The following is a 24,128-nucleotide window of genomic DNA, read 5'->3' as shown; positions in this document are numbered from 1 at the left end:
TGCTGTCGTTTGCTAGTTTTTTATGTCGTTTTGTATGTTTTTCTGTTATTTCAGTGTATTTTTCTTAGTGTGTGTATCTTCTATTTCTAATATCATTTTGTGTATTTTATTGTTGGTTGTCTGTTCTTTTTTAATTATATTCAGCATATTTTTCTCTTATTTTGTGTGTTTTTGTTGTCGTTTTGTGAGTTGCTCTGGACTGTAACGATTTAGACTAAATAACTACAAAAACCTCGCCACAAATTATCACAGTAGTTTACCTTGTTCTCACTTCCTACAATTATATCATTTTAGCATATTAGTGATTAAGATAGGTAGTTTCATTCTCCGAAGATTAGGTAAGTTTGGTAAAGTGGGCAGATATTCACAGATTTGGACTTCTAGCATCAATAACTCTTTAATGAAAACGTCGTCAACACACAAATTACACCTCTTTGCTATCGGTGTGAGGTGGGCAACATGCTACAAGATCATTTGATCAGACACAGATGTGTATCTCGAGCAGAAGATAAATAACATTTGTGTCAAAGTGTAGCTGGGTGTGCGACCAAAGCACAGGGTGCGTCTGCAAATTACAACACCGCTGCAATAACAACAACAGTTACTACAAATATATCAAATAACGTCAGTGGTATTTACTACATTGTCACTGCAGCCTTCACTTGTCTCCTGCTGGTCTTACTGCGACACTTGGTTTGACAAAAATACTTTTTCAAATAATTTGTATAGATTTGTATTCGTAATAGAATTCAATAAATTAACTTTTATGTACTGTATGATCTTGGAGCATGTTGTCCATCTCACACCGATGGCAAAGAGGTGTAATTTGTGTGTTGATGACGTTTTGTTAAAGAGTTATATATATATATATATATATATATATATATATATCAAGTACCTACTGTAGTGCTATCTCCCCCAGGGGTACACGTACCTCTATTTGAGAAACACTGGTTTAGATTATGTATGCCCAAGCATGGTTATTTTTAAAGAAAGTGTCTATTCGTTCGTTTGCCGTACGGACAACCCCTGGTGCTATTGGTACATTTACCAAAGTACATGTATGTAGCATCTTAGGGTTAGGTTATAACCCAATATCACATCAATTTTTAGGGTTAGGTTTAGTCTTAGTCACGTGACCTAAACTGGCCAATGTGGGGCGCTGCATACAGATCGAATGTCGTTATATTGATAAGGCGACCGTATGGATAGACACTGTTTTTTAATTTTATTTTACTACAAATATTGTGAGCCGATCATATATCGTCTTGTGAACTTTGAATATCGTCCCACCGCTGTTGACAGAACTGTTTACTACCTGGTGCAGGTGAAATAGTCTTTAATTCACTATAACACAATTAAAAGGCTTCCATGGTTCCACTGGACCATGCAGTCCTTCTCCGTGTGTGTTTTACATGGACGTGTCCCATTAGTCCTCTGAAGGCGGGCTGAGCCCACCAGGAGGCCGGGGTGGGACTCGGCTCTTTTTTTTTTTTTTTTTTTTTTTTTTTTAAAGGATTTTTTTTGGCTCTAGTGGCCTTTATATGACAGTTGCTTGACAGGAAAGGGGTGAGAGAGAGCAGGGAATGACACGCAGGAAAGGGTCCCAGGCCGGGAATCGAACCTGGACCCGCTGCAGGTGAGGAGCTATAGCCTCTGTACATGGGGCGGGCGCTCTACCCACTGAGCTAAACACCGCCCCGGGACTCGGCTCTTTACGGGAAGCCGGAGGGTCCATTTCGGCTCCGGAGCCTCACATGACTGTTATCTGCCCGGAGACTCCAGGATTGAGATCATTCCCTCCCACGTGCAGTGACTCACGCCTGACTCACCAAACGTGCCAGTAAAGAAGCGGAAGTGTTCAGTGGAATATCAACAAGGAACACATGAGGGCGACCTGCTCACTGCCGGGAACCACAGCACATTCTGGGAATAAAAACCATCAAAACCTGCTGGGAAGTTTAAAAGTGCACCTCAACCCTGACAGGAGGTGTTTGATCTACGTTTATGAGACCAAATACATCAGCACGTGACTTCAATCAGCGTTAAACAGGATCAAAACACACATCGGAGACATTTATTCACTGAAACACTTCATAAAGCTCCCATTCTGTCGCTATATATTCATATAGGAACCACGTTCAATTATTATTACAGTGACCAGCATTTTTTATCCTCAGAAAGTCAATTACAATTCGTTCTTAATTACTAAATTTCAATTACCTGTAATCTCATTTACTTATCCTGAAATAAATAACCTAATAAAAGTTAACATTCCTCTTATGTTAGCATCTCTAATGCTAACAGGTGCTAAATCAGCTGTAAAATACACTCAAAACTATAATCTATCATCTAATTTATTTCCTATTGATTTGTTAGGCTTCCTAATCAATGAAAATATAGGTTTTAATATTTTATTCACTAAAATACTTAATAAAGCTCCTATTCTGTCGCCATGAATCAGGGTTGGGGTCAATTACATTTTTCAGTTAAAATTACGTTTTTAATTACCCATGTTCAATTACGATTACAGTGACCAGCATTTTTTTCCTATTCTCAGGAAGTCAATTACAATCACTACATTTCAATTACTGAGCCTGAAAAAACCTAATAAAAGTTAACCATCCTCTCGTGTTAGCTAATGCTAACAGGTCCTAAATCAGCTGTAAAATACACTCAAAACTATAATCGATCATCTAATTTATTTCTTATCGATTGATTACCTTGTTAGTCTTCCTAATCAATGAAAATAGAGGTTTTAATATTTTTGGTGTGGGCATCTGAGCTTTTTCTCTGTCAGTGTACTCATTTAATTTCTAATGTGTGAAAGCTTGATATGAAACATATTTTAATAATTATTAACTACATATGTGTAGAACATGGTTCCCCAGTTTTGTGAGAAATTCTAATTGACAATTTTTTAGAATTTTCATGGCAATTACAAAGTCAATTATCTTAACTCAATTACAATTACGACGGCAACAGAATTTTAAAATTACAACTATAGTTACGCCATAAATGTAATTAATTATCAATTACGCAATTACAATGATAATTGACCCCAACCTTGCTATGAAGGGATATGAGGTGTTCTTTCATTCATACATGTGACACATTCTCTGCTTTCTTGCTTTCCTGTTTGTTTTCCTATAATAAATGTGCAGGAAAACACATAAATATGTATAAATGGAGCTGGTAAAGTAATTGAAAAAGCTCGTCACATGTGTTACAGATTTTAGTGGTTACTTTTCTATCAAAACAGCAAGAAAGCAACAAGTATGGAGCTACAAAAAAAATAACTAATGTTGGACACCAACCGACTTTTAAACATACATTAAAATGTAATGTTCAAGGCGTGTTCTCATGTGTCTGTAATTGTTTTGGGGGGCCATGAGTGGCCTCTGTTCTACACTCCTCCTTCCTGTACAGAACTATTTGGAATTTGTATTTTCCTCTAAAAGGTTTTCACCAAAACATGAAAATGATCAAAGACAACAGAGAAAATGATCACAGAAATACACAAAACAACAAAAAGTCGAGAGAAAAAAAAAAGAAAAAAAGACAAAAAAACAACTAAATCACAATTTGGGAAAAAAATAATAAAGATTACAACAAAAACCTTTTTGTTATTTTCTGGATTCATGTACAGAGTTGTGATTATTGACAATTTCACATGTAATTTGTCAAGAGTCACTGAACAAGATGAAAAGAACTGAAACAATGTATTAACATACGGCACTTATTAAATTTCCCAGTACTAGTAACTGGTTTGTCACATTCAGTATTTGTGTAGATTGAAAGCAATGAGTCTAAGCTCAGTTTTCAAAGGCAACACGTGAACAGGAAGTGTTGTTGCTCACAGGTTTAAATAAACAAAAAACCCACTGATTTTTATAACTCCATGCCACACATGCTCCACGAGAACATGCAAACTCTGAGTTACATCTGGTAGATGTTGTGAGGCAGTGATACAGACCTCTATGTTACTTCTACCTAAACAGTGAAACAATAAAACACACCTGTAATCAAATATAGATTAGACCTTTATTATTAAAATAATTGGTGACTGAAATCGTTATAAAAGCCTTTCTTTGAGCAGAGAAACAAAAAGAAGAACAAAACCCACTTTGGTCACAAACACCTCCATCATCTCTAAAAAACACTTCTTACATTCCTCACAAATTGAATTTCTTTCCTAAAACCTTTGAACAAAGCATCAGTTCTTACAGTTAAGTTGTTTAGATTTGTGTATACAACCATAGTGTTTTCTATCAGCCGTGTACGTCGTTATGAGGCACAAAGAAAACATGCAGCCAACTTTTTTTCCAGGTGAGGTTGGATGTTTGTAACTTTAAGGAAGGAAGGGGGAGACACTTCCTGTTCACAGTCAATTACAGTCATTTTCATCTAAATTCTCTCAGCGCTCAGGACATGTGACCCGTGTGTGTCCCGGCATGTGGCAGATGCCACAGCTACGAGGTTTCTTGGCTGCAGGAGGTCTGAGAGCAGCTCCACCAGTGATCTTTCTCTCCTTCTTACCTCCACTCACACCTCCGCTAAATCCACCACCTACAAAACTGCCTGAACCTGAGGAAGAGGCAACAAACATGAACACAAGGTTACAAAGCCACAGAGGAATGTGTGCGTGAGGTTTTAAAAGGGCTTCTCAAGGTCTCAGTATTAGTGAGTCGTGACAGTTTTAGCAGACAATAGTGAATTATGTGTAGAGTTAAAGCATGTTCTACTAGTCCAACTGTTTAAAGAGACAGTGTTATAAAAAAAATCACTTTATAATGGTTTAGCTACAGTGATATACATCATTTAGCCTCATTCAGAGGGTCAAAGTTGAAAAAGTCATGTTTCCTCCCTCCCTTTTTATTCCATATTTTATAAAAAGTCAGCTCCAAATGATCCAGTTGGATTTTTCTCACTACTTGACTAACTTGACAAACACTAAATGTGTTCTCTGTATTTAACCCCTCCCTGAGGAGCAGTGGGCAGCCACGGTGTAGCACCCAGGGAGCAGTTAGGGTTAATATAAGGGACTGATCAACATCCCACAGTGATGGACCAGGGAGAGTATATAGATAATCCAGTATATAGATAATCCGAAGTGTAGTGTGAGCGTTCACAATTAGTTCCATATTTAGTAGCTGTTACACCTTTGACATAATCTGAAGTGTTTGTGACCCAATGCGACGCAGCTGTTGGACAAAACAGTGGACTATAATCTTAAATTAACTACTGTATTTCTGTGGTTAGAAGAGTTAAGGATGACAAGAAAGTGACGTAGCAGCTCTGGTGAGTGTTTGAAACATCTGTCTGACCCCGCTGCTGATGTGATAAACACACATCCTGAAGCAGCGTTTGTCAGACTCACAATCACAATAGCCTCTTAAATATATATGTGTTTTATTGTAACAAGTGTGTGTGAAAAGCAAAAGAAAATTCTTCTGTGATCACCCTCTCCTAGAGCGCGGCATGAAGTCTCATTCATATGCATGAAGGCCCCAAAACATCCTGTTTTTAGAAGCGTCATGAAAGTGACTTTTCAGAGAAAATAAGGAAAATAAGCCTCCAATACTATGTTGTCGGGGTTCTTAGAACAAATGGAGATGTGTGAAAAATAGCTTAATACTGGACCTTTTAAAGGGGGGGGTATTATGTAATATCGACTTTTTCAAATTTTACATCATGTTACTATGTCATTCCCTCATTAAAAACATACCTGGAGTGTTGCTTTGGTTCATTCATGTATGTTTGTAATCTTTAAAAACTCTGACATCATCCATTTCAGTTGTAAATACACCCGAGTCCTCCGAGGACCACCCCCACCTCCTGGAGACACCTCGGACCTTTCGTCGCCACCCACCGCTCCACAGCAGAGCCCCTCTCCTCCTATGTTCTCTTCCTAAGTTCAGCCCACAGCACCCACCTCCGCAGATTTAGCTTTTCATTTACTTATTTTAAACGCTTTTGTAAGAAACCCATGGCTTATGTTGTCTGTACTCATTAATGTACGCATTAAAAAAAAAAAAAAAAAATACAAATAAAATAAAACTTGTACCCCTCCCAAAATGATACCCCTCCAGATCCGTCAAAACCGCTGCACTCATGAGATAAATGTGTGTCGATCGGTTAACTCTGCTTAACGTAGCAGCTGAAAGTGGATTACGAAGTACACAGACACAATGCGAAACCTATTCTGGACTATAGCGCCAGCAGCAGCGCGAGTAAGCGCGTGTGTGTGTGTGTGTGTGTGTGTGTGTCGGTGACAGAGAAGAGAAATCTCCGTCCGTACGTTAGCATTCCTCACTTTGATAATTATTCTAATGTATTGTAGCGATGTGAAAAAGTAGAAAGTAGCCAAATACAGCACACAGAAAAACAGAAGTAAACATCCATGCGTGTTTGTATGAGTACTGAAGGGGGCGTGTTCATGGGCGTGTCAGACAAGCTTGGCGTTTTGCTTTAATTTTGCCCCGGTTAGTTGCAGCTGCATGTAGCTGCGTCCCTGTAGCGGAGCGTGAGGGACAGACTGCTGTCTCTGCTTATTCTACACACAGTGGGCAGGGCAGAGAAGGGGGAGGTCTATGCAAATCCAGGGACACACCCCCCAAAACAGAGCATTGTCACAGAACTCATTTTTACACGGTATTAAACCTCTTCTGTTCCCTAATTCATTTTGACCAAACACCAGCACAGATATGTCATTTACACCACAGGGAAGTGTTCTAAAAAGTGAAATTTTTTCAATAATATGTCCACTTTAATAAGTTTGCATGTGTCTCGATGTCCCTAAATGTGTAACATTAAACCAGTAACAGCTTCTGTGGAAAAAGTTTTGTACAAACAGAAGAGATTAATGGCATCAGTGTAGAAATGATTTTAGTTGTTTTTGCTGGGGCTGCAAAAATATGAGACAACCACAAATATACATGAAATAACAGAAAAATATACAAAATGACAAAACACACAACAAAAATACACAAAATGATTCCAAACACACACACAAACGACATTAAAAATACACAAAATGACAACAACGTACCTCTGCTCTGTTATCTTTCCCTTCCTTCTCATCTGTTTGGTGCCTTGCTCACCATGCTGTGTGTAGCCCCTCCCTCTGCTATATTGACCAATCACATGCCACTTTTACAATGACATCAAATCAAATCGGCTCCTCTGTTGTCGTTCACTACAAATAGCCGGTTCTTAGTGGCGGATTGTTCATGAAAACACGTCACTATTTGACTCGCAGATAATGAATGATGCACATCAGGGGAATTTAGAAGTGGGTGAATGCAACGCTGACTGAATAATAAGTGGGTATACCTGCGTATACCCGTGCATACCCTGGATTACACCAGTGGTGATGGCTGCTAATAAACTAAACCAGCTGCATGCGGGAAAACAACAATGTGGGGTTTTTGTAAATAAAACTTCTGAAACTAACTCGTTGCTAGCTTAGGGGGAATCCCAGATCCAAAAAGTAATTTAACTTATAAAAATGGTTTATGTTGACAGGATGTAGTAGTTTAGCTGGGTAATTGTCCCCAAGAGCTTGAGACTCACGATGCATAGCGTCCTTTTCCATTAGCATGTGTGTAAAACTCAGTTCAATATTACAGTGTGTTTGAGTGATGCACCCAAATTCCGGCCACTGAACATTTATGGCCGAAAATAGCCCAAAAGTGCATTTTTGGCCGAAACATTTTTTCACGGAAACAGGATGTTGTGATGACGCGAGCCAGCACCACGGTCAGCACACGCGCTTGTCTGGAAACAAACCAACGTGTCTGTGGACTCGTGTTTCAATACATCTGAGCACTAAAGTGTTTTCTGAGCAGAGTTTGAGACGGAGCAGTAAGTGTGATTCATGTTTCTGTGTCGTTACATGTAGCCCTCCGTCATCATGGACCCCTACACTGTGACGCATGGCTGCACATCAACATCATGAATCTGGGTTCAGAAAGATGCTCTGGTTGTCTAAGGAATTTCTGTAAGTCCATCTAATTTATAATTGTGTCGAGTATAACTGTGGTAAATTGTATTTTACCACAATTTATGGACCACAATATGCTTAGATAATAATAAATAAAGCAGAGAAGCTGATCTTCATCAAAAACTTTGTTTTGTAATGAGAACATTTAATGTGACTCTCAGCTCAGTCTGTTATAGGCCTGTACAACATTATTTATTATTGTACAGTTAAACATTATTTTTTATTTTATATTGTGCATTGTTGGAATGTCAGTGCTAAATAAATGTTTTCATATTTCTAATTGATTTATTCTTTGAAGCATTAATGTTAATGTATACAATTGAAATGTTTTATATTTAGTGAGGTTAGTACACATTCAGAGCGAGAAATGCAATGGCACTAATAATTTGCATAATCATTTATTTTGGTGTTTGGGCCAATACTTTTCATTTCAGTGCATCCCGAGTGTGTTTGTCACAAATTAAAGTTTTGTTCCGTTAAGACTGTGAGACTGTCCTGAACTGGTCCAGACAGGAGAGGACTTTACTCGACTTGGAGTCGTAGCTAAAATCTGAAGCTCAGAGTGAACATCAGAGCAGAGTGTATGTGTTCGGACTGTGTTTGGTTGATCTGAGTGTGTGTGAGGCCAGCCTTACTTGGAGCAATGTTCTCATCAGCCCATTGGAAGAAGTTGCACTGCTGCTCTCTTGGTTTCCCACAGGTGTGGAACATTCGGCCCTTGTTTGGTCCGTCTTTCTGAACGGTGCGTGTCACAGCTGCCTCATTACACTTGCACATGCCCGGCCCCGCCTCCTGTCCTCCCACTGCTGGTGTGTTCCTGAAACCGGAGGCTGGCCTCGGAGGCAGAGAGGCTTTCAGGGCAGCCGTGGGCGTTCCATCACTCGACTCATCCGCCCACAGGAAGAAGCTGCAGCTTCCGTTGTTGCATTTGTAGAACTTTCGTCCTTGGTTGGGACCGTCTTTACGTACGGTCAGCTGGAGGGCCTCCTGACCACAGTTACACACTATAACGTCACCCCTGCCATCCAAACCAATGCTGCCGCTACCTAGAGGAGGTCTCCGCTGAGCAGTCCAGGAGGTGGGCGGAGCCAGGGAAGGAAGAGGATTGGAGATGTGGGCTCTGGGTGGAGGAAGAGCACCACCACCACCACCACCACCTGCTCTGAGATATTTCAGGTCCAGCACTACTCTGAGTGTCTCGTCGCATCCTCCAATGCAGCCAACGAACTCCAACGGCATCATGGGAGGGAGGCTTCCTCTGCGGAATTTAAACTTCAACCTAAAAATACAGATGAGTCCACAGCAGAGTGAATGACACCACAATAGGCATCCAAAGACATTCTACATCAGACTAGGCAACTGGCGGCCCGGGGACCACATGCGGTCTAATTCTGTGCCGTCCCCCAAGACAAATCCCCCAAAAATTGTAATTCAAAAAATTGTAAGTAATATGAAGCCCAACATAATACACAAAATAACTCCAAAAACACACAAAACAACAGCAAAATGCACAAAATGAGAACAAAAACGCAGAATACATCAACAACAAAAACACAAAAAACGCACAAAAAAAACACTCATAATACACACAAAAGGGCATCAGACACACAAAACAACCACCTAACCTCACAAAAGAACTACAATTACACAGAATGACAGAAAAAATACCCAAAACGACAAAAAATACTGAAAAAAAAATAAAGGCACACATTGACAATAAACAAAACGCAAATATAACACACAAGAAAAAACCCCACAGAATGTCAGCAGAAATTCCCAAAATGACATATAAATACACAAAATGACTAAAAACTCAAAAAATACACAAAAAGACAACAAACAACGTCAGACAAAACCTTTGTTCTTTCCTGTGTTCATGCTCAGATTCCCTCGGATCAGACAATCACATTTTTGTGGCTCCACTGTGATAACAGTTGCCCATCCCTGATCTACATGTTAACCAGTTACAACAGGTAATTATTACTTTATTTTTACCTAACTTATCCTCGCAATATTACACGTGTACCAACGATAGATCTTGTGACAATTTGATATCTTGTCACATGACATATCCACTAGCGGTGTACATTGCCATTATTCTGACGATACGCTATGGTTCACAACTTCCATGTCACGATACAATATATCACGATACTAAACAGTATGATATACAACACGATATATCACGATATAATATAATTATAAATTTTACCTTTACAAGTAAAAAATGGTATGAAACAAAATGTATTTCTGACACCTAGTGACCAGGTGTTTACGTGCTATGCATATGTTAGCGCAATTAAATGGTTTTCGTTAAAAAACAAGATTAAAAAAATCTATTTGGACATTTTTTGGATTGATACGATAATCATGCTGTAAAATATCGCGGTCTATCGCAGGATCCATTTTTTTCCTAAACCCTTAATATGGACTAAACTTTAGTGATTAAAAACCCTCTAAAAGTGTTCATGTTGATGGTCTATGAACAGATTGTGAGAGTAAATGTGTGTGATTGGATGTGTGATCATCTGCTCTGCACTCTAACATCAGTTTGTCTCCAGTGATGAGTTTATATCCGTAAAGATAAGCAATGCTTTAAAGTGTAATCATTAAAAAACACACCCAGCCCCATTCTCACTACATATTGATATTTACTGCTAATAAATGAGTAATAACGTAGCAACAATGAGCTGAAGCTGGTGTAGAGTTTTCAAAGCTAATCTGACAATGTCATCTCATTTAAATTTCCTTTTGAATTAAACTAAACAGGAATTTGTTATAAGACACATATGTATTGAGCTGACACTAATTTGAAAGTTGACTTTAAAACAGAGGTTGCTAAGATCTAGTCGTAAAGTCGCCATGGTAACCTTAGTCTGATGCACACAGCAACAAGTTTACTTTTGTACCAAAGTTAGGAAGCTGCTGGGCTGAAATCTGCATTTGAAAAAAAATATACAACAATAACAAAGCAAAACACTGCTATAAGTGCGGGAGTTTGAGTTCAAAAGCAGAGTGGTTGCTACGGTAACGGATGCTGGTGCAGAGCACTCTGGCTCGCGCCCTATATTTGGACCGAGCTGGTGCACGTGATCTTAGAGGTGAACGCCCACTTGTGTGAACAGATTTTGTTGCTGCAGCCAAGTTTGTTTGTGTTTGCACAGCTGAGGAAGAAGAAAACTGCAGAAAGCTTTTCAATGTCTATTGTTTGTGCAACAATGACTTGGAAATACAAATGACTGCACGCTTCTAGCAGGACACGTCTCCCTGAGTAGAGAAATCAGGATCCCTGCTCATTTTCTCGATATTTAACCAGAGGTGGCAGAAGTACTAGTCTTCAGTCCTCAAGTAAAAGTATAGATACTTACGACTACTGACTCTGGTTAAAGTATTGAAGTTGCTCCCTTACTTGTGTAACAGTAAAAAAGTACATACTACTAAATGTAATAAGTAAAACAAATGTCCTGTCAATAATAAAACAGGGTTTTTAAACCAGCAAATTACATGTCTTATTATTTTAAGAACTTGTAAAAAACTGCTAAAGAACAACAAATGATATCTGTTGCTCTTTATGAACACCGGGAGAATGTAGCACTCATAATAGGTAACATTTGTAAATAAAATGTACCTGCTCAATGAAACCCAGAGCAGCTTTAGAGTTTAACATTTTTTAAAACTTGAACATGTTAACCATAAAACTAACAGAAAAAAGCTCAAACTACCAACATTTTTCAGTTAGCCTTAAGAGAATCATGTTCTCCAGGTTCCTAGAATGGAGACGTGCCCTTTTTGGTGTGAAAATAACACATTGACTAGAAATAGCTTCTCTTCCAGTGTTGGTTTGTGTCTTTTTACATTATGACATCACCTTTGAAGGTCTTAAAATTAACAAGCTCATTTTTAAAATGTTTTTCCAATTACAATCATTTTCTATCCTCAGAAAGTTCAATTACATTTATGTTCTCAATTACTAAAGTTCAATTACAATTAATCCGAATTACTGGGCCTTTAATAAATAACCTAATTAAAGTAAATCTTCCTCTTGTGTTAGCTTTCTGTTAGCATCTCTAAAGACAACGGGTCCCAAATCAGCTGTAAAATACACTAAAAACTAATATCTATTATTTATTTCCTATATATTGATTACCTTGTTAGACTTCCTAATCTATGAAAATATAGGTTTTAATATTTTTGGTGTGGGCGTCTGAGCCTGTTTTGTGTCAGTGTACCCCTAGATGTATTTATTTTTCTAAATGGTAAAATGTGGGAAAGCTTATTAATTGTAAACTACAGTATGTGTAGAACTGTACATAGAACTGTAACGTGGTTCCCCAGTTTTGTGTTAGGTAATAATTGACCATTTTTATAGAATTTTAATGGCAATTACGAAGTTATCAAAACTCAATTACAATTTAATCACAATTACGACAGCAACAGATTTTTAAAATGTACAATTATAATTGATCCCAACCCTGGTACAGTAATAACTTACATGTGAATGGGATGAGGCTGACAGGTGGGACAAATGCTGTCGTCTCTGCTGACCTCAAGCACATATTCAGGAAACCACACAACTGTCTTACAGGCTGGGTATCCCACACAGGACAGGAACTTACTGCAGAGACAGACTGAGCATTAACATGGACAAAGAATACGCTTCATCAGCTCAGAGAGGAATTAAATGCACATTGTTCCAAAGCCAGCGAGACAGTGTTAAAGAGTTTCTAAGTAGGACTGGACGTGTGTGTGTGTGTGTACTTGGGTGGAAAGGCTGTGTGATAGACGGATGTGCCTCCCACATTACACACTGAAACTGGGAACGCCGGCTTGTCCTTCCTCACCCATTTCCCTCCCTCCTCTTCTTCAGCACCATATCTCGACTGCAGCTGGGGCACTTCCTGACTGGTAGCGGGATTTCCATGTCTTGCTGCTGCTGCTGCTCCACCTCTGGGATTTCCAGAGCTGCACCCAAGTACGGCGACAAAGCCTCATCCAGCCTGGAAACGTTTATTAGAATGAGTAGAGCCAACACAGTATGTCTAAATATGCCAGCCAGGGTTGGGGTCAATTACATTTTTCAGTTACAATTATGTTTTCAATAACCCATGTTCAATTACAATTACAATGACCATGTCATTTTTTCCAATTACAATTATTATTTATCCTCAGAAAGTTAATTACAATTACATTCTCTATTACTAAAGTTCTACACTAAAAACATATACTGCATCTAGCATCCAATTTCTTTCCTATATATTGATTACCTTGTTCGGCTTCCTAATCAATGAAAATATAGGTTTTAATATTTGTGGTGTGGAAGTCTGAGCCTGTTTTGTGTCAGTGTACCCCTAGATTGATTATTATAATTTTTTCATGGTAAAATGTGTGAAAGCTTTGTTAACTACATGTGTGTAGAACTGTACATAGAACTGTAACATGGTTCCCCAGTTTAGCATTCAATTATAATGGAACATTTTCATAGAATTATCATGGCAATTACAGTTACAAAGTCAATTGTCTAAACTCAATTACAATTTCATTACGACAGCAACAGATTTTTATCATCATATAATTATGGCATATTTGTATTTACTTATCAATTATGCAATTACAATTGTAATTGACCCCCACCCTGATGGGCACATTAAGTCCTCTTTTAGGCATTCAGCGTAATCAAACGTAAAGTTGAACTAACATCTTTGCTTTCCTGACCGACTCGATGAAGACAGTTTTGTATTTTTGGATGTGATGCTGCAGAACGCTGCGTTTGTCCTTCCTTCCTTCTGAGACCAGCTTTAGGTCATTTTCCAGCTCAGCACGTAGGTTTGGTTTGGACATCTCATAACCCATGGCATTGTACCCTAAACACAAATATGTATTTATGTATCTACAGTGAATGGCACAACCTAAAAACCCTATTAGTGTGTGTGTGTAAACACACCCTCCACCAGGCCCATGCCGAGTTCTCCAGGAAGAAACCTTTGGTCAGGTGTCAGACCCACATACATGCGGCTCTTTATAGTCTCAATGTGGTCGGCGTGGGTTGCGTCTGTGCCTGAACAGGATTAACACATTGTAGTTATTATACATCCTGCCAACCATGTATGCTCAGTTCAATAATCAACTCTATCACTAACATTAAAAACGGGATGTGCTAACTTTTTTTTTTTTTCCAGAAAAAAACTGAATATGTTTTTAATCACACCACAAAACGCTCTCCTAAATGAGCCGGTTCACTCATCAATAACATCATACCTGTGGTTAAGAACTTTGGCGTCTGGTTTATGGAATCAGAACAGTATCATAATGAATGAACTCTTGCAGGGCTTTTCACAAATGAATCATGCTTTGTTTCACAAATACTGTTTTGAGGCACATTTGTAATATAAATACACAGATAATGCAAATTGCTGAATGTGCATTTACAAACCGCTTCTGTGCTGTGAAACTTCTGTGTATTTGTGAGAGAAATCGCTGCAGTGAATTCTGAGACTGCCCTGACGTCGCGGGTCAACAAACGTCACCATTGGCTGATAAAACTGATTGACAGATTCATCCGCCAATCAGATGTGTTTGCTTTCAGCCAATCATATGGCTTCTTACATTTTCTCCACACTTTTCACATATCAGTAGCTCTACAATTGGTTTAAAAGTGTGGCGAAAATGTAAGAAGCCATATGATAGGCTTTGTAAATGCACATTCAGCAATTTGCATTATCTGTGGATTTATATTACAAGTGTGCCTCAAAATCATATTTGTGAAACAAAGCATGTGCATTTGTGAAAAGCCCTGCAAGAGTTCATTCATTATGATACTGTTCTGATTCCATATTTGTTCAACAGTAATTTGAGTTTGGAACATCACACCACAGTGTGAATTTAGTAGTGGTGTAACAATACATCGATTAGTTATTAACGATGCAATTACATTGATGCACAATGACAACATCAATCTACATCGTCATCTTTAAGATACGCCTGTATTTTGAAATTCACATAGCATGTGACGTCTGTACGTTTGTGTCACCATTGCCCGCTTCGCCAAACCGCCTTCAAACAACGTGAACGGTGGCATGGCTAGCGTGAGCAGCCAAAAAAAGGACGATGAGGACAACATACACTCGGTGGAGTGCCTCTGCCTCCCCGTAACAAATACTCTCTCACACGCGCACGCACGACTTCACAGAACGATTTGGGAAAATATGGGATGTGATGTGAATTGTTCGGTATGATTGAAAGGTCATCAAGAGCTCTTTAAGTTAACTGATAAAAAAATGCACTTAAACATGTGAAAGAGTGGTCTATTTTAATTTTACTTAAAAAGAATACTTTTTATACTGTTTATTTAAGGCCTGATACCTGAAAGACCTTAGAAATAAAATGGTCAAATCATATTTCAGTTGTTTTTTGGGAGTTGATATACATGTAAATGATTGTGTGAGATGAGCATATGACATCATATCGATCGCAGGCTTGTGAATCAAATCAAATCAAAATGGTATCGTGACAGACTTTGTGATATCGGCAAACATTGTATCGTCATCCAAACATATCGACATTGTATGGTGATGAAGCTGGTGATTTACACCCTTAAAATTTAGTACATTCTTGTTTTGACCACCTGAAGAACATTTCTAGAATAAGCTCTGTTTTAGTTTTTAAAGACACACAAACAATTTTACAAGCTTTTATCTCTTCTCGTTTAGATTACGGTAACAGCCTTTTTACCTGCATAAATCAAAATTTCATAAACCAATTGCAAATTGTCCAGAACTCAGCTGCCAGCCTTTTAACCAAAACCAAGAAATATGACTATATTACCCTTGTTTTAGCCTTTTTACACTGGCTCCCAATATGTTTTAGGATTGAATTTAAGTTATTACTTTTAAGGCCCTAAATTGCCTTGTCCCATCTTACCTCACAGAGCTTTTATTACTGTATACTAGGGATGTAACGATTAATCGTAAGGCAGTTAAAAATCGATTCATAGGTATCACGATTGACGTCGATACTTTGAAAATTGAATCGCAGTACTTTTTTTAAAAAGCAGAAATATATATTTATCCCTTCCCATGTCCAGCAGTGTACCGGCGGGCAGAATCTGCTACTATTTTCTTTCTGGCCGCCTTCTACTCTTACATGTTAATGAATGATTCCTTACCCCTTTAGCACCGAAAGAATATCTGTAAAAGTCACGTTTTTCTATTAGCTCTGTCTGCTAGCATAGCATCTCTTCTTCACTGCTAGATTAGCTGCATGCCAACCGACCACTGGGTTACCAGCGCCCTCTGCTGGTCCAAACAAATATCTGACGTAAATCAGTGCAATGACGGTTTTTTGTTTTTTTTTTTAAAGTCCAATTGTTAAGGCACAAAATACATTTTCAGTTGCACTTTTAAAAAGAAAAAGAACTATTACGCAGTTTTGTATTGTTTACTATAGAACCAGAATTTAAATTAATAAGCTTCTTCTTCATTTGTATTATTCCTTTATTTATTTCAAGATTTATTTTGTTAAATTGCATTGATTTTAATAGTTTATCAAGGGATTGTTTTGACAATAAAAAATAAAAGGAAGATAATACAGTATTTTCTAGTTTTTTTCCCAAAAAAATAAAGGAATATTTTTCAGTCATCATTTGACTACAGTCCCATTTTGTAAAATAAATTGTGAGAGAATCGTATCGTGAACCCAGTATCGTGAATCGAATCGTATCAGGAGTTGAGTGAATCGTTACATCCCTACTGTATACACCAGCACGCACCTTAAGATCCTCGGGCACAGGTCTGCTCTCTGTTCCAGGGGCCCGGCTGAAAACTAAAGGGCACTTTAGAACCTTGTCAGGCCGGGCCCCAACACTGCCCGAGGAGATCAGGTCTGCTGACTCTGTGTCGATTTTTAAATCACTTCTTAAAACATACTTTTATCAAAGAGCCTCTCCTGATTTTTAGTAACTTCTAACTTTATGCTTCTGTTTTTCAAACTGTTTTAATCTCTGACCAAAATTTTACATCTTTTTTTCTAATGTATAGCTGCCTTTAAAAAGCACTTTGTGACATGCGTTTTGAATAGTTATATCTAAATACATTTTATTATTATTATTATTATTATTCGCCAACAGGTGTAAATTGAAAACCGGTAGGAAATTACTTTATTGATTAGGATAAACGATCAAATGGCACTTTTACTTTTAAACTGTAAATCACCAGTAAATTCAGGAAAGCAGATAAATGATCATTTACAGCAGACATTGGCAACGGGCAACCCGGAGGCCAGTGTATTTTTATGTGGCCCACAAACATACAGAATTAGCAAAAAATACACAAAATGACAGAAAAATATACAAAACACACAAAACTACACACAACGAATAGAATGTACAAACATGATTCATCACACTAAAGACCAACAAAAATACATAAAATGACTCCAAAAACACATAAAACATGCAGGACAGCAGCCCTCGAGGTCAAGAGTTGGAGATCCCTACTTAAGTGCAATAAAGCTAGAATATATAATCAAAAGCAAGTCAATGGAGGGTGTTTATAATCCTTTTCACTTTAGACATCTTGATTTGTGTTTTTTAAGATGAACCTCATCATCACCCCTGAAGAGTTCTCACTGGTTACAAATTAAAAGTCAATTTCTATTTTGGGTACCTATACAATCTCTAGGCCCAACTAAAGTATTAATGAGACTTAAAGGTGCAGTCCGTAACTTTTATAAAAGTGACTTTTTGTCATATTTGCAAAAGCTGTCACTGTGTAAGGACGGCCTTACATAAGACTAGTAGTTTGTGTGAAAAAAATCCCACCCCCTGCTGCTCCTGCTGCTTTTGGCAGATTGCCAGAATGCACCGCAACCGAGCAAAAAGAACCAATCAGAGCCAGGATTGTGTTTGATGGACTGTCTGACAGCTGTTGCTCACAGTCCCGCCCCCTAGCACTGTGGCCAAAACACATCAATGCTCATAGCAAGGTAGTGCCTGGAGTGCCATCTTTTTTACAGTGTATAGTCTGAAGGAGTAGAAGATGGAATTAGCAACTTTTCTGCTTGAAAGGTAATTACTGCTGTTTGATTTACTATATGTTTGATTTGTAATTGTTACACTAGAACTCTGTGGTGCATGTGTTGTTCGTGTGCGTGCTGCTCTCACTGCAGCCTCTGTGTGAGCTCCTGTGAGTGACAATGTGTTGTTACGCTGCTGCTGCTGATAAATTGGTGTGTGCACATTCAGAGAGAGAAGCGCTGCAGTAATATGCTTTTAACAGAGCATGTTTTATTATTGTGATGTTGCTGTCGGGCTAATGTTAGCTTGTTAGCTCCTCTGAGGGAGGGACTTTGGAGGCATTGCAAGAGAGCAGCGGGGAGGGAGGGGGAGGGAGGGATCTGAAAGTTAGGGACTGCACCTTTAAAGTATAAATAAAGTGGTTAAAAAATATTCCCTCATACCAATGCCATGTTTTTCCATCAGTGATATGAGGTCTGCTTCAGTCAGCAGCTGTGGAGGGCTCGTCTGTCCGTCCACCATCTCCAAGGCCGAGGGCTGGAATTCAGATCCTTGTTCATACACTGGGATTGCCTACAAAACATATTTATACATCATTTACATATTGTAGCAGCACTATAGTTTTAAGTGAAAATAAACAAGGAGATGTTCAAATGCTTGGAGAGCAGATATTTGGTTTTATTACAAACATTGTTGTGCTTACCTTAATGTTCCACTTGTCGTACGGGTAAACATCCAAATAGTTCTTGGCAATGATCATGAGTCCTGAGGAGGAGAACTTCTCCTGAGCAATGTCAATGTCCACCACGGTCTCATGCCCCACGGCATCCTGGGATACGCAGGCTAAGAAGTGTCGGACGATGAATTCATAAACAATTTTTTCGTTTCCCTGGAATGAAGTGATTAGTTACTGTTTCTGATCCATGTCTGTAATTCCAAAGGAAAAGTTTAATTTCACTGTAACTGAAAAATAAGATTGTGGAGCTTTAGTCAGTCAAAGCTTCCCAGAAATACTAAAACAACTTCAATCAATGCTCAATGTTTGTTCTTATTACTAAGTCTGTGTAAACCAAACAGTTACAGCTTCGTGTGATGTAAAAAAAAACAAACCTGCAATGCATTGGTGTACTTGGTGGGGTGGATTGGAGGATGGGCCTGGTCAGAGTTCCTTCCTCTTCTTGGGTTTGGGCCTCCCGGCTGTTGGAGCACTCGCTGAGCAAACGTACCCCAGTCGGGGCTGTGTGTCTGCTGTTCTACCAGGGGCCCGAGTGCAAGGCTCTCTGGAAAAATGTTGGTCTCTGTGCGAGGATAACTGATAAAACTGTGGAGAGGAGGAAATTACATCATTGTCAGGTTGTGTTCTCAAAAACTAAAAGGCAATTTTGTCTGTCTCAATGACACCTGAATGCAGCGGGCTAGCGAAGGGACAAATGAAAGGTTTAGTACAGGGCAGGGTTCTCGCCAGCGCTGTTGAGCGTAGGGGCCCTCGATGTTGCAATTTTTCTCCCCTATGGAGTGATGGTGCCCCCTACGCTCAGTTTTCAGCAACGTAGGGGGGGTTTTCTGTTGTTTTTTCCGCAACAGACTCCGTACAAACAAGTCAAGCTCCTTGTAGGAAATATCCGTCCACACATCTTGGAAGACTCTGTTTTCGCTGTCATTTTTTCTGATTTTTGACAAGGCCATCGTCTTCATTCACTGTCTCTGTTAAACAGGAAACTTCTCAGTAGGGGGGCGGAGCCATACATCTGTTAGCAGAGCGTCTCAAAACACAGCCCTGCATCATCAGGGGCACCGCATAGTCGCGGGACCCCTATGGCTACTGAATTACTGCCTGTTGTAATTACATATATATATTTTCATTAGTGTATCGTAAAGCTTTGCGATCCGGACGGAAAGCTCTCGCTGCCCGGATATGGACCGGAGTCCGCTAGTTGGTGATCCTTGGTTTAGTAGATCTGGTGTTGTGCAACACAGCAATGAAAAAGGCTTGAAACTGAGCAAAAGTGAAACTCAACCACAGTGAGGCCGTTACAGCTTCTGTTGCTGATTACAGCAACATGACATAAGGTAGTTGTCCTGCATCAGCAAGATTTAAAAGCAGACTGCAGTGTTTCAATATGTGCTGCTGAAGCAATAATAAAATAATATGAAACATAGTGGTCAACTAAGAAAAGTATGTGTATGTCTTGTATGTGTCTTGTCATTCAGGACAATGACACCAAACATGCAGCAATTCCCATTAAGAAATTATTCTGCATGAAGAAAAAAGAATCATATAAATGATATGTGGAATGCACATCTTTCTGTCACTCACTGCATGTAGTGATTAAAATACACTAATAAACGCTGTCTGCAACGCTTGTGCACAGTTTAAGTGAATTACTGCAGGAAAAGTCACTCACCCTTGTGTATAAAGTTTTTCAGCAATTTTCATGGTCTCCTTGGCGTTTATTCTCAGCTTCCTGGAGGCCAGTTTCTCCATTTCCTGTGAAGGAAGGTGATGGTGTTGGTCATGGAACAAACTCTTCCCTTTGTATTTCCCTGAGAAAGTAACTCTCACAACAGGACAGATGTGTGTTAGGATGCAGGGAACACTGTGTGTGGCTTAATATTCCTACCACAGTGTCCAGAGGGAGTGGCCTCCATTTGCTTTTGGGTTTGCTGGTTACTGAGGTGACAGTTGCTATGGGATCCTAAAAATGAATACAATCTTTGTTCACACGCAGCATTTAAAGCAGTTCATTAATGCCGGTCGACAACCTTTAATAAACACCTGCTAGTGACGATGGATCGTGGGCTATGCAGTGCTATGGCTTTCATTCACTAACAGATTCATTATGAACAATACTCAGCATTACACAAAATAAATCCACCTGCTAAACAATCTTTAGCAACTAATGCTTATTATTGCCCAGTGGACAAAACATTTTCTAAGTCTGACTTAGAATACAGAGCCATTACATTTGCCTGTGTGTTAGCAGTGCTTTTACACAGCTGTGGCTACACAGAGGCAGCAAAACAAAACTAGAATATTTTGTTTTCCTGATGAAAATGCAAGTGAGGATGCAGGTGCTGACCATAGAATGTAAAATGAATGAACGGAACAAGCTCCCCAGGGAAGTGAAGCTTTTATTTTTAGAGCTCCCCCTGCTGACTGGCTGCAGTATAGGTCATAAACCCCACCTCCTCAATGATAACAGATGGGATGTGGGTCAAACTGTGAAAATACTCATCACATAATTATTTTCCAAACCTAAACTCTGCTGTGATCATCGGTTATTATCACCCTACTTTGTGTTCAAGTGCTCATTTTTCTGTGAACTTTGTTTTAAATTTGTTATTTGAGGTTGAAAAACGGGAATTCACTTCATATATGACGATGATTGACAGCCGTGGATCTTGCGTAGCTCTCTTTGTGAATAGCAGTTACGTTGTGAAGGAAAGCCATTTAACTAGACATTATAGAATGTAAATAAATGGTGGTATTGTACTGACCTCTATGATCTGAACAAGACGTTGGCAGTACACTAAATGGGCGGGGCGTGTTACCATGGCTCCTCCCACCAGACCCTACTGTACAGCCTCTGGCTACAAATGTCAAATTTGCAAGATGGAAGCGCCCCTAAGCGACATATTTTGGCTTCAAGAACGTTGAGTAGGAACAGCTACAGTGCACGCCCACTGGTGCTGGCCCGAGTTGCATTGCATTACCTTAGCATTAGCATTAACTAGCATTACCATAAATTTGTATTAGCATTAGTGTTAGATAGCATTAACATTAACCTTAGCATTAGCATTGGTTAGCATTAACACTAACCTCGCATTAGCATTAACCTAGCATTAACACTAACCTAGCATTAACTGAAAATTAGCAATAAGGTTGAAATGGGTTGAAGAATGGCTGGGGATGAACTGCTTGAAATTTCCAATAGAAATGAATGAGAATGGGAACTCGGGAATTTTTTTGATTGCTTATTTGTCAAAATCGGACAAACGGTGTAAGAGAAGTTAACGCAGACAGAAGAAAAAACAGATATTAATAGTAAGGATGTAGCCTTCATCCTCACTATTAATAATAATATATATTGTATTTAGGCCATATTATGGGTGGTGCATTTGTGTCTTTATTGTTCAAGCAAAAAATAAAACATTTCAATCAAAAATATATATATTTTTATTCATTAATAAAAACACAAATGTACTACCCATAATACAAAAAAGATGACTTCAATTTAAAAAAGTGTTCAAATGCAATTACTTGGGTCTCAAATATTTTTTTGCATTTTAACACTTTTTTTGATTGAAAAGTAATTTTTTTGATTGAATATTAAAGACAGAAATCTACCTCCATGTCCTTGTAGACAATATGAATACCTTTAAAAAAAACACTAATAATAATTCTGTATTAAACATTTTCTGTGGTAAAATTCAAATGCATATCAACATTTCCCTTTTAAAATTAACTCTAATTATAGTGATATCCAATTATTTTCTAATTGAAACTCTCCTGCTGCCATTGTGCAGCGGTGAGACCTAGCTTAGTGATAATTGCTCGGCTCGTCAGCAACAGGAGTGTTTCTGCGACATTTTTATATTCTGATGACACCTTCGCCATCGAGTCACATGGAGGTGAAACCACGAGGTTTGAAACAAAAAAAGGGTGTTAAGGCATTCGTAACAGAGCATTATAACAAAGCACAACACACCAGAATGAACAAACAATCCAACAAATCCCAGAATAATCTGTATCATCTGACTTTAACATCTTTGATAATCCTAATGCCTTATCAGAGAAGTGAAACAAAAACACCATTTCCATGTTTTTTCTTCTTGTGATCTAATGCCAACACTGGAGAAATGTTTCAACATCTTATTGTTGTGACTTCTCAGTTCTTATGAGGTGTCGACTACTTCAAAGTAGTGATCAGATGATCAAATGCCAACACTAGGGATGGTGTGAGTATACACTCAACCAACCCTTTCATCTAAAAGTTAAAGTTAAAGCAAAGTTAAATATAAACCTTATGGTTCTCATTTCCAGTGTGGATCACGCGTTTGTCGGTCCACCTGCTGCACACAGTTTGTGGCTACTTGAAATGTTTAGTAGCCACTAATCCGGAAGTGGCTGTGGTGCTGTGGTGACGTGCTGACGTGGTGACGTATCGTGGTGACGTATCGATCATTTCCTGTTTACGCTCTACCGCTGCTTGCAGCGCTCTACTACTGTGTTCTGCTAACTCTAATCAAACTTGTTGTCATTGATATTTTAGCCTTGAAAACACTTGTTTTAATTTTTTACCGTACAGTTAAACGTACGAAGGTTAAGTAAAAAGCAATCTCGCCTCTTATAGGCAGTACAATCTCCTTTAAACTTCCTTTTGTCCTTAGCTTAGCTTAGCTTAGCTTAAATTTAGCACCTATGGCTTCTCTCTCCTCCCCTCCGCTCTCCTGCCCGGTGTGTCAGATGTTTAGTTACTCCTCGTCCTCCTTTAGGGACAATGGTAGTTGCATAAAGTGTAGCGTACTGTTAAATATGGAGGCGAGGATCAACAATCTGGAGAAGCGGTTCCGCACCCCTGATAACAAAACCGAAGCTAGCAAGCAGGACCTAGCCGGTGCGGACCGTGCTAGCTCTAGCTTAGCCTCCCCCCCGGCCAGCAATGAGTGGGTTACTGTCCGTGGTAAGCATAGTCGAAGGTCAAAAAGCCGCTCGGGACACCACCATGTTCACGTCTCAAACAGGTTCTCCCCCCTCTGTGAGGACAACACACTCACCGGGGAACAAACTCTGATAATTGGCGACTCCATAGTGAGAAACGTGAAGCTAGCGAAGTCAGCGGGCATTGTGAGGTGCATCCCAGGGGCCAGAGCGGGCGACATAGAATCAAATCTAAAGTTGCTGGCGAAGAGTAATCGTAAGTTTGATAGGATAGTCCTCCATGTCGGCACTAATGACTCCCGACGTCGCCAGTCGGAAGCAACCAAAGTGAACATTGAATCAGTTTGTGCTTATGCTAAAACAATGTCGGACTCCGTAATTTTCTCTGGTCCTTTACCAAATCTGACCAGTGATGACATGTATAGCCTATAGCATGTCATCATTTAACCGCT

The 24,128-nt window shown here is 39.1% G+C and overlaps 1 protein-coding gene across 3 annotated transcripts in view; it reads right to left on the bottom strand.

The window, feature by feature from the left end:
- Positions 1–4,025: 4,025 nt before the first annotated feature.
- The window catches only part of top3a (DNA topoisomerase III alpha), a 30,061-nt gene continuing 9,958 nt past the window's right edge, over positions 4,026–24,128 (bottom strand). For 2 of the 3 annotated variants that reach the window (XM_028454410.1, XM_028454411.1), the window contains 11 exons: positions 20,636–20,710; positions 20,420–20,502; positions 19,125–19,335; positions 18,718–18,903; positions 18,458–18,587; positions 13,947–14,060; positions 13,701–13,866; positions 12,847–13,002; positions 12,498–12,620; positions 8,641–9,284; positions 4,026–4,587 (listed from right to left, as the gene is read on the bottom strand). In XM_028454410.1, coding sequence (XP_028310211.1) covers positions 4,418–4,587; positions 8,641–9,284; positions 12,498–12,620; positions 12,847–13,002; positions 13,701–13,866; positions 13,947–14,060; positions 18,458–18,587; positions 18,718–18,903; positions 19,125–19,335; positions 20,420–20,502; positions 20,636–20,710 — 2,058 coding nt within the window. In that variant the 3' untranslated portion in view covers positions 4,026–4,417. Of the gene's footprint in view, positions 4,588–5,835; positions 5,875–8,600; positions 9,285–12,497; positions 12,621–12,846; positions 13,003–13,700; positions 13,867–13,946; positions 14,061–18,457; positions 18,588–18,717; positions 18,904–19,124; positions 19,336–20,419; positions 20,503–20,635; positions 20,711–24,128 lie in introns of all 3 variants that reach the window. The other variant, XM_028454412.1, reaches the window with a different exon arrangement.

Source organism: Gouania willdenowi, chromosome 8 (assembly GCF_900634775.1).
Source record: "Gouania willdenowi chromosome 8, fGouWil2.1, whole genome shotgun sequence".
Taxonomy (NCBI): Eukaryota; Metazoa; Chordata; class Actinopteri; order Blenniiformes; family Gobiesocidae; genus Gouania; species Gouania willdenowi.
The sequence above is the reverse complement of the archived record's forward strand: the minus strand, read 5'-3'. Positions and strand labels throughout refer to the sequence as shown.